Below are 11,481 nucleotides of genomic sequence, written 5' to 3'. Positions count from 1 at the left end.
AGAGCGCGGCTAAGCCAGAAGCTAGAACAGCAAGAGGGAGCGCAGTGATCCCTCTTGCTGTTCTGGCTTCTGGGATAGCTGTGCAGCCTCTTCAGGGCAGTGGGATGAAGGCTCCCCACTGCCCTGCGGAGGCTTTGCGCAGCTAAGCCAGAAGCTAGAACAGTGAGAGGGAGCACTGCGCAGCAATCCCTCTCGCTGTTCTGGCTTCTGGCTTAGCTGCGAGAAGCCTGCATTCACTCCATAAGACGTACACACATCTCCCCTTACTTTTTAGGAGGGAAAAGGTGTGTCTTATAGAGCGAAAAATATGGTACTTTTGGATTTTGGCGCTTGTGCATGTGCAGAAGCGCCGAATTGCAACCCGCACGTGTGCAGAACGCTGCGGGTTGCGAATGTGCCTCCCGCACGGATCACGTTCGCAACCCGAGCGTCCACTGTAGTGCAGAAATTCAGATATCTCATCCCTACCTCAGTTTAATGTCCATACTCCTTCCCTGCCTCTCCAACACACACACACACAATCCCCATGAAATTCACAAAGATAACAAGGGTAATTGAAGGCTAGGTCTTTTATTGCTCCATTAAGGGGATGTTTACAGGCATAAGGAGTCGTTGCGTCAGGAAGAGTGTGGCTCTTCGGCTGCTTCAACCTTTGCTAGGCGCCTGTCTGAGAATTTCTAGCACAAAGGCCAGACTCCCTCCATCCTTATCCTGCTGCTCACCCCCTCTTGGTTGCTAGACCGGGTTCTCACTCGGGCGGCAGCATAAACTTGGCCAGGCAACCCGGGAAGTCTTCAGCGCAGTCTTGCAAGCTTTTGTAGGTCTGCCTGAGATTGCCGTGAAGTCGCTGGATGACGGGGCGGAGCTCCTGGGTCTGCTGTTGGATTTTGGTCTGCAGGTCCTTCACAAGAGGCTCCAGCTGGGATCGAATAACCTCCACGTTCTGTGTCAGCTTCTCTCTGCCGGAGGCCAGGGTCTGCTGCAAGGTCTCCATCCGTTGCTCTGCCTGCTCCTGCAGCTTCTCGGTGTAAGGGGCTACGCGCTCCTGCACTTTGGTGATGCCACTCCGCAACTTCTCGTCCAGAGCTTCTGCGAAAGGTTGCACCTTCCGGTTCAGCTCCTGAAGGTCCTCTGTCACCTTTTGGAGGGCCGGAAGAAGCTGTTCCTTCAGTTCCGCCAGGTGGCCTTGGACTCTGTTGAATTTGTCGGCAGCCTGGGTGCTGCAGAGGAGAAATAGTTTATATATATATATATATATATATATATATATATATATATATATATGCAGGTTTTGGTGTCTTCGGGTGTCTTCCCGTGTAAGAGTTGGGGTGTCTAGGCGACGTTTCGACGAGGTCTCACTCGTCATCTTCAGGCTGGTGCTTTCGGCTTCTTGTTACTGGAACAGAGCAGGATCTCAGTGTTTGAGTTCCTATAAATACTGTTGAGGGGGTGTGGTGTATGGCCTCCAACGTTCTGGGCAGAGAGGAAGTTCCCAGGTTAGTGTGCCTTTTCTTCTTTTGTTCCTTAATTACTTGAGGGATATCTTGAGTGATTTCTTGAGTGATATTCTGAGTACCACTTAGGTGATCCACTTAGGAGATCCTGCTCTGTTCCAGTAACAAGAAGCCGAAAGCACCAGCCTGAAGATGACGAGTGAGACCTCGTCGAAACGTCGCCTAGACACCCCAACTCTTACACGGGAAGACACCCGAAGACACCAAAACCTGCATTCCTGTACCCGTGAAAATCTACGAAAGCATATATATATATATATATATATAAGTTTTTAACATATCATTTTCAACAGTAATTAAACATACTTTTACATCTTATTCAATATTTTTTTTACCTCCATCAGTCCTGTCTGAAAATTTTCCAATCTAATCTCTTAGTATGCATTTCTTATTTTCCGTATTACATTTCAAACTCATAACCAGTATCTCTATCTTTTTCTGCTTTGTAACACTTCTTATCTTTCTCCTTACAAAACTTATTGTAGTCCTACTAGCGTAATTTGTTGATTACAGTTGCTCTTCAAACAATTCATATGCTTCTTCCAACCTTCTGTAAATCTCTGGTCCCGCAGGTTTCGAACCCTTCCTGTCATTTTGTCCAATTCTACATAGTCCATTAATTTCGTCTGCCATTCTTCTTTCGTCAGAAGCAGAGGAGAAATAGTTTAGCCTGGGAGAAACCTACAGGCCAGTTGTCCTTCAAGGAGCATGTCGTATTGAGGCCAGTTATTCAAGCTGGCTTCTCTTTCTCCTTTTCAGGAGGAAAAGGCAAAAAAAAGCACTTAACACAACACACAGGTGAAACCTACCGCAAGCTGCGCTGATGCCTACCAACTAAGATAGCTTCAAAAGGGACTAGGCAAATTCATGGAATACGAGGGTAATTTTATTTATTTGCTTAACAACATTTATACCCTGTTTAATTGTAATAAAACCTCAAAGGGGTTTACAAAAATACTATTCTCAGGTAAAAGCAACTAAGAACGAGCAATGAAAGCCTTTTAAATATAGTTAAAATCAGCAGTAAGCTAAAAAGTAATAATATTTAAACACATTTGACATGTCTGGACAGGCTTGCGAAAACAAAAATGTTTTAAGCAGGTGTCAAAAAAGAAATACAGCGAACACGCCTGCCTGCGGTCAATAGGCAAAGATTGCCACTGTGTAGATGCTGTTACAATAATTATATGTGAAAATGGATGTTGTATGTGTCAGCTGTAACAGTTCCAGTGCCAGAAATCAAAGTGATCAAGTGGGCACTTGTGGGGTAAGGCAATCCCCACACGTAAAGTATTCCCATGCTGTTAAGGGCTTTATATACTTTTGCTTTTGCTATAAACTTGTTCTGAACATTTACTGGCAATTGTAATGTATATTATATATATACTTTTGTAAACCACATAGAGGCTTCATGGACAGTTAAGCAGCATACAAACGTTGATCAATAAATAGCAGGAGGGGAAATCCAGCTGGGCTCTTGCACTGACCATGTGCGTCTTTGCTTCGCTCTGCCACTGGTGTTCTGGCCTCCTTTGGGAGATAAATGTCACATCCCAAAGGAACCCTAAGTACATTTTAAACCTGCAGTTCCAAGGAAAGAGATGTACCTATGTCCCAGGATGCCCATTCTAAATTCCAGCTTCTTAGAGGATGTTGAAAGACCCTCGTCTCTGTGAAGCCCCTTTGAGTGAACCACGTTTGTATCTGCTGCATCGTAAGTCTAGTCACAGGGTAGAGATTTCAAATCACCCATGGAGATTTCTCTTATCAAATTCAACGTGGCATCCCGTGATGTCAGCCCTTGTCTGGGTCAGTACAACCTGTGCTTGGGAGGGTGATGTGGTTTGTGTGTTTATATAAAGATATTGTGTCACCTGATCTCCTCGGGTAGCTTGAAACTTTCAAAGGGGCTGAGGATCTGCTTCCAAGTCAGGACGGTGCTGACAGGTTCATCGCTTGAAGCAGAACCTGTGAGAAGGAAGGAAGGAAGGAAGGAAGGAAGGAAGGAAGGAAGGAAGGAAGGAAGGAAGGAAGGAAGCCACATATTATAGGGTTGCCATCAAAAAGTGAAAATCCAGAAACAAAAGTTGTTGAGCGTCTCCCTCCCCATTTTTTTTTGCAAAATCTCCAAAACAGGTAAAGTTTTTTAAAGCTATTTTATTGGGATAAAATAGCCTATAATTAAACATTTTTGATACGGGAAGCATTTTGGACTCGCAGCTGTCCATGGAGGCACAGGTCAAATCTGTGTCCAGGGCAGCTGTTTATCAGCTCCATCTGGTATGCAGGATGAGACCCTATCTGCTTGCGGACTGCCTCGCCAGAGTGGTGCATGCTCTGGTTATCTCCCGCATGGACTACTGCTATGTGCTCTACGTGGGGCTACCTTTGAAGGTGACCCGGAAACTACAACTAATCCAGAATGCGGCAGCTAGACTGGTGACTGGGAGCGGCCACCGGGACCACATAACACCGGTCTTAAAAGACCTACATTGGCTCCCAGTTTCCGGGCACAATTCAAAGTGTTGGTGCTGACCTTTAAAGCCGTAAACGGCCTCGGTCCAGTATACCTGAAGGAGCGTCTCCACCCCCATCGTTCAGCCCGAACACTGAGGTCCAGCTCCGAGGGCCTTCTGGCGGTTCCCTCATTGCGAGAAGCCAAGTTACAGGGAACCAGGCAGAGGGCCTTCTTGGTAGTGGCGCCCTCCCTGTGGAACGCCCTTCCAGCAGATGTCAAAGAGAACAACAACTACCAGAGTCAAAATTAAAAAATTCCTTCCAGTAGCACCTTAAAGACCAACTAAGTTAGTTCTTGGTATGAGCTTCTTCAGATATGGTATCTGAAGAAGTGTGCATGCACACGAAACCTCATACCAAGAACTAACTTAGTTGGTCTTTAAGGTGCTACTGGAAGGAATTTTTTTATTTTGACTATGGCAGACCAACACGGCTACCTATCTACAACAACAACTACCAGACTTTTAGAAGACATCTGAAGGCAGCCCTGTTCAGGGAAGCTTTTAATGTTTGATGTATTAGAGTATTTTAATATATATTTTTGGAAGCCGGCCAGAGTGGCTGGGGAAACCCAGCCAGATGGGCGGGGTACAAATAAATTTATTATTATTATTATTATTATTATTATTATTATTATTATTATTATTATTATATGCCTGGCTTTTCCCAGCCATTATAACCGATTTCTGAAAATTCCACCTGGACACCATTTTTGGATGGATGGATCCCGGACACATGGCAGCCCTAACTTTATAAGAATGTATCCTCACTATGGAATCGGCTTTGAGGCTCTCCTGCCTTGACACAAGTGTGAATTCTTTTACCTCAGAAAAACAGAGCGTGCCCACATTCACAGCACATTTCTACAGCACCGCTTTAAATCCTCCCAAAGAATCCTGGGAGCTGTAGTTTGTTAAGGGTGCAGAGCATTGTTAGGAGACCCCTATTCCCCTCGCAGAGCTACAGTTCCCAGAGTTTGCTGGAAATAAAGACTGGCCATTAAAGCTTTCAGGGAGAGGAATACCGGGGGGGGGGGCTCCTAACAGCTTTCAGCACCCTTAGCAAACTACAGCTCCCAGAATTCTTTTTTTTAATAACCTTTTTATTCAAAATTAAAACAAAACGTATTATCCAGAAACATATCATCCTTATTTTCCCCCATTTTTCCTCCCTCCCCCCACAGAACCCACCCACCCCCAACTTCCCTCAGTTCCGGTCTTTGATTTCTCTAAAAATGCTGTTTTCTGCACGTTACACAGTTGTATAGATCCTCAAACTATTTAGCTGATTATTATCAATAAAAAGTTTGTGAGTGTTTATTCAAAGCCAGCCTAGGAGTCCAGTTCGCTTTGTTGCCTCTTCAGATACTTTGTAAAGGGTTCCCATTCATCTTTAACGTCACAGTTATCCTTGTCCCGTAGCTTGTATGTCAGTTTTGCCAGAGCTCCCAGAATTCTTGGGGGGGAAGCCACAACTATTTGACGTGGCCTGTTTGGGCATCTCTGCGGTCTTTTGATTTTGGCAGGTCTCAAAGGATCACGAGGATCAGTGACCTTTGTGCCTGGTTATCACGAACATCTTCAGGGGTATGCCTTCTGAGGGAAAGAGGACGCCAGCCAGAAATGGTATTTTCAGTGGTTACTGCCCTGCCTATGGAACTGCAAGTCTCTCCTCACTCCAGAGAGGTTTGCCCAACGCCAAGTGAGGAACGGCTAAGGGAGCTGGGCATGTTTAGCCTGGAGAAGAGGAGGTTAAGGGGTGATATGATAGCCATGTTCAAATATATAAAAGGATGTCACATAGAGGAGGGAGAAAGGTTGTTTTCTGCTGCTCCAGAGAAGCGGACACGGAGCAATGGATCCAAACTACAAGAAAGAAGATTCCACCTAAACATTAGGAAGAACTTCCTGACAGTAAGAGCTGTTCGACAGTGGAATTTGCTGCCAAGGAGTGTGGTGGAGTCTCCTCCTTTGGAGGTCTTTAAGCAGAGGCTTGACAACCATATGTCAGGAGTGCTCTGATGGTGTTTCCTGCTTGGCAGGGGGTTGGACTCGATGGCCCTTGTGGTCTCTTCCAACTCTATGATTCTATGATTCTATGATTCTAAGTCCTTTATTATTTCCGTGCCAGGCAAGGGGTCTTTTTATTTTTCCACGCCTTCGCATTTTCCATCCTTTTACCTTCGCTCTTAGATCTGTTAATGCTGGGGATCTCCCCTGTTCCCCTTTTTACTGGCTTGCTGTTTTTAGTTATTGTTAGTCTATTGTAATTTTTAATATTTCATAGTCTTGTGGTTAGGTGCCCTGGGTGCCCTAGTTGAACTGAAGGGGCACATTTCATGAAATTGGGGAGGAAAGAGAGTTAAGCCACCATGTGATGGGTGAAGACCACCCAGGGACAACTGCAGGCACGATTCCTGCATTGCAGGGGGTTGAACTAGATGACCCTCAGGATCCCTTTCCAACTCTATAATTCTGTGATCTGGTGAAGATTCACATCAGTAATAATAAAATAATAATAACATTTTTATTTATATCCCGCCCTCCCCAGCCAAAGCCGGGCTCAGAGCAGTTAACAACAGTAAAAGTGACACAGTTTGCATAAAATCACAATCGATTACCGTATTTTTCGCTCTATAAGATGCATCAGACCACAGGACGCACCTAGTTTTTGGAGGAGGAAAGCAAGAAAAAAAATATTCTGAATTTCAGAAGCCGGAACAGCAAGAAGGATCACTGCGCAGTGAAAGCAGCAACCCCTCTTGCTGTTCTGGCTTCTGGGATAGCTGTGCAGCCTGCATTCGCTCCATAAGATGCACACACATTTCCCCTTACTTTTTAGGAGAGAAAAAGTGAGTCTTATAAAGCAAAAAATACGGTAATTGAAATGCATTCTAAAATCAACTCATTCTAAAATCAATTCATAATCAAATTAATCAAATTAATGGCAACCGTTCGGATGGAGTTCTATCAAGAGCTCCAGAAGACAAATGCTGAGGATAATTTTTACCAGAGACTTGTTTCTCATCTCTGTGAAACAGAACAGGGTGGGATATACCTTTATTACAGGCAGATGGGCCTTTTCTGCCTTTGGAATTGCCCAAACTGACATCAGCATTACACAGGCTTGCAAATCAAACTGCTGCTATTATTATTGGGTGGAATTCAATGCAGCGCTAAGGAGATAGTTCTGTCAACACAAGAATTTCTGCTTGCCCTGCGGAACAGCCTACCCTCTCCCCAGGAGCTGTTCTGGGGAGTTCACCTGAACCTCCGGAGATTTGGGGGAGGCATGGGGGTCCATGGGGGGAGAAAGCCCATTGTACCAGCTTCTGCCAGTGGGGTGGGTTAGCTGAATCCAGCCTGCCACTATTCACCTCCTGACTGAAGCGTGGCATCTTTCATTAATACACGACAGGTCAAAATACAACAGATAACATCTCACCCACTTTCTATGTGCCAGGAAGAGCCGCACCTGTGGGATTTCTGCTCCCAACGCAGCTGTTAAAAACCACAGGCCCTGTGTAGCGCCAGGTAAGAGGGGAATCAGGCAGGTCAGAGCCTAAACAGAGGGAACCCCACTTACCTATGATGGCGGCCAAGCTGAGGAAAACAGCAAGAAGCTTCATGGTGCAGTGGGCCCAGGGAGGCACTGGAAAGGCAGAATAATGGGGAATGTCAGAAAAGAGATGAAAGGCATCCATTTATGGGGTGGCAGGGCAGGCTGACCACTCTGACCCTGTCACTCATTAACTCGGGGCTCCAAAGCGGTTTGGCAAGAGAAGGGTCCGCTGGCCTCTCTCCCTCTCGCTACCCATCACCCTGCCCTCAAAAACACGGGGGGTGGGCAATAGCCCAGGAGAGGGTATTCTCTGGGGCAGCCCCTAAGTTGTGGAACCCCCCTTCCCACAGACGTGTGCCTGGTGTCTTCGTCAGACAGCTTTCTGCAAACGAGGAGGAGGCACCTCTTTAACTTTGGACCCCTTCTGTTTCAGTGGTTGCAAGCTGCCCTGGTTCCTCAGGGTGAAGGGTGTGAATGTCATCATATAAAAGGATTTGACTCCAGAACCAAAAGGTGGATGGGGGAATACTAGTAGTATTTTCCAGGGGGGTTCGGGCCTAAAGTTTAGGAATTTCTTTTAATTGCACAAAGTTAAAAGGTCATCAAGTTCCTACAGGGTTGCTCACTTTCCCTCTAGCTTTTGCTCCTGCACCTCACGAAGCAACTTGATCCACAGACATAGCCAGGCAGTTATGATGCAGATGGGACGCGGGTGCCGCTGTGGGTTAAACCACAGAGCCTAGGACTTGCCAGTCAGAAGGTTGGCGGTTCGAATCCCCGCAACGGGGTGAGCTCCCGCTGCTCGGTCCCTGCTCCTGCCAACTTAGCAGTTCAAAAGCACGTCAAAGTGCAAGTAGATAAATAGGTACCACTCCAGCGGGAAGGTAAATGGCGTTTCCATGCGCTGCTCTGGTTCGCCAGAAGCGGCTTAGTCATGCTGGCCACATGACCCAGAAGCTGTACACCGGCTCCCTCGGCCAATAAAGCAAGATGAGCGCCGCAACCCCAGAGTCAATCACGACTGGACCTAATGGCCAGGGGTCCCTTTACCTTTATGATGCAGATCCTCGCCTGCATTTTTCTTTTTAAGCTGATTTCTGCAGATCAGCTGTTGCTAGAGGCATGGGGCAGCTATCCATAACCTGGTGCCCTCCTGATTCTATGGGAATCCAACACTCATCAGCTCCCAGCCAGCATGGTCAATAATTAGCTGCCCATCCCTGACCGAAACTTTACAGCTTGATCCTATCACCAGCCAACCCCCACCTGCCTGCCTTCTTGCTTACAACCAGGGGGTGGCGCTGCCAGTCAGCTTCCTCCTTATTAGTCTCAGTGCTGCTCCTGAAGCAGGGATTAGGGCAGGGGCAAAACTAGAAAACGTTGGCTCTGCCAGTCATCGGCTCTGGCGCCACCTACTGTTGGCCTCCAGCCCTACATGCCTCAGTGGGCGCCAGGCCCTACTAGCAACAGTGATTTAACAGCCTGTGTGCCCCTAGGTCCTCTGTTCATGTGGCTTCAGTATTCCACTGCATTATTTGCCTGTGTGGGATTAGGGCAAAACTGCCATCCCCTCTAGAAATCTGCTTGTGTTAGTCTGAAATCCGCCACCTGACTTGAGGCAGGATCATCAACTCACTTCTTCAAACATTTGCACCGCTATTAAGAAACTGTTTACGAAGTTTGGTTACAAGTGACTTAAAACTTCTGAAACAATTCTAAGTATATGGATTATCTCTCCTCCCCCCGCCCCATTTGTCACTATAAATTGAAATGGCTATACTGTACACACACACATATATTTACCTCAGATGGCAGAGAAATCAGCAACCAGAGGAAATTTGAATTCTATCTGAGCAAACTCTGCTTCTATCCAGTTCCACACTGGTCTCAAACCCCACCCAAGCGGCTGCTCTCCTTACCTAGCTCTGCAGGCTATTGGCTCCTCTTGAGTAGGCCAGCTTCTCTGCCTGTGTCTATATTTATAGTTGGATCAGCAGGAGATAAGGATTTGGGAATCGCATCTGCAGACCTGGTGGCACGACTGCCACCCCACCAGGCCCCTCCCAGAGCCAGGGCACTGTCCCTGAATTACCTCCTGGGTGCTCAGTGAGCTAGGAAGGGTAGAGGTCATAGCATTAAAGCACGGTGGAATTGCAAGGGACACCGAAGGGTCATCTAGCCCAACCCTCTGGGGTTGAATGTTTGTGGACAGGAGCAAAAGGACAGCACAGGGTCCAAATGGTTGTTAGTTTCACAACCAGGCTGCCTCTTTTGATTCATTCCTCATGGCACAACAGCCATGACTCTGTGGTAGAACATGGGCTTTGTGTGCAGGTCACAGGTTCGATTCCTGAGTCTCTGGGCAGAGCTGGGAGAGTCCCTTGCCTGAACCCGCCCCCCCCCCCCGGAGAGCTGCCGGCAGTCGGTGCGGACAGTGCCGAACCAGGTGAATAGGATCGGTAGAAGGTAGTTTGCCACGTTCGTGCTGTGACCAAATTGAGCATACAGAGTTTTACCAGAGCAGAAGCAGGCCTAGTCTGGACTCTCTGGCGGTCCTTGTCTTCCCACCTTCATACACTGCCTTGCAGGTTTCAAATTTGCAAGATGACACAAGGGAAGGCATTAGGATGGAGCATCACTCCATCAATCTCAGTGTGGCCTCACCTGGTTAAAAAGTAAAGGGACCCCTGACCGTTAGGTCCAGTCATGGCCCACTCTGGGGTTGCGGTGCTCATCTCGCTTTATTGGCTGAGGTCATGTGAGGTCATGTGAGGTACAGCTTCTGGGTCATGTGGCCAGCATGACTAAGCCGCTTCTGGCGAACCAGAGCAGCACACGGAACGCCGTTTACCTTCCCACTGGAGCGGTACCTATTTATCTACTTGCACTTTGACGTGCTTTCGAACTGCTAGGTTGGCAGGAGCAGGGACCGAACAACGGGAGCTTACTCCGTCGTGGGGATTTGAACCACTGACCTTCTGATCGGCAAGTCCTAGGCTCTGTGGTTTAACCCACAGCACCACCCGCATCCCTGGTTACCTCCCTACATAAGCACCAGCCCAGGGCCTGTCGAATTCCTCCTCCTCCATCTCCTTGTTGCCCTTCCTTAGGGAAAAAGGAATTCCAGAAAACACGATTATTCCTTTAACATTTTATCACTACCACCTTCTCTGAGGGCTTCAAAGTATCATGTGTCCTAGCACTTGGCTTGCATCCCATGGCTCATCAGGGTGTTTTTTTAAATATAAAAATGTGACCAGCTGTCAGCCCAGATTTAGACTGCACCCCTCTTACCAAACTCTCCACCTGGAGTGGCCTCTGCCAGGAGTACACAAGGTCAGCTGCCTGGCCCACTTTTAACCATCCACGGTTGGCCACCTTTGAGCGGATCAATTCTTGCATCAGGTGGGAAAGGAGTGCTCAGGCACCTCTGCCGAGCCAGCGGGGAGATGAGTGAGCAAAGGAGAGGGCCCCCAGCAGCCCCTATTTTCAGGTGAGGAGGTGAAAGGCAGGAGGGCTCTCTAGACAGAGAGGTCTAGACTCTCCACAATCAGCCGTTTGGCTGCATCCCTCTTCCAACAGCTACTCCTCTTGCAAATCAGTCTTCATGTGCAAGGAGCGCAAAAGTCACGCTTACTCTCAGCCCGAGTCGGGTCACCCTGAGTGACTGGCTAGCCCCATTACTTTGGAAATGGAGCTTGCCTTTTTAAAAGCTCGTCCCCCACCAAATCGCTAGGGAATCTGCATGCGAGCCATACCAATGCAGCGTGCAGGAACCTCAGCGTTCCAATGAAACCTCCATTATTTGACAGATTTTACAGTTGGGGTGGGTAGGGGTACTTCTATTGGTCATCGAGGTTGCCCCAAATGCCCAGAGTGGCTGGGGCAA

The 11,481-nt window shown here is 47.6% G+C and overlaps 1 protein-coding gene across 3 annotated transcripts; it reads right to left on the bottom strand.

The window, feature by feature from the left end:
• Positions 1–554: 554 nt before the first annotated feature.
• Positions 555–9,598, bottom strand: LOC310712700 (uncharacterized protein). 3 transcript variants are annotated; one of them, XM_083516013.1, is made up of 4 exons: positions 9,512–9,598; positions 7,617–7,682; positions 3,389–3,482; positions 555–1,220 (listed from the first exon to the last, which is right to left on the bottom strand). In XM_083516013.1, the coding sequence occupies exons 2-4, from the start codon at positions 7,657–7,659 to the stop codon at positions 749–751; spliced, it is 609 nt and encodes a 202-aa protein (XP_083372139.1). In that variant the 5' UTR covers positions 7,660–7,682; positions 9,512–9,598; the 3' UTR covers positions 555–748. The 3 variants fall into 3 exon arrangements, with proteins under 3 accessions (XP_083372139.1, XP_083372140.1, XP_083372138.1); XM_083516014.1 differs by having other exon boundaries at positions 9,396–9,542; XM_083516012.1 differs by lacking the exon at positions 9,512–9,598 and having other exon boundaries at positions 7,617–7,759.
• Positions 9,599–11,481: the final 1,883 nt, after the last annotated feature.

Source organism: Podarcis liolepis (genome assembly GCF_965112155.1).
Source record: "Podarcis liolepis genome assembly, chromosome: 7".
Classification (NCBI taxonomy): Eukaryota; Metazoa; Chordata; class Lepidosauria; order Squamata; family Lacertidae; genus Podarcis; species Podarcis liolepis.
This window is presented reverse-complemented; position numbering and strand designations above follow the sequence as displayed.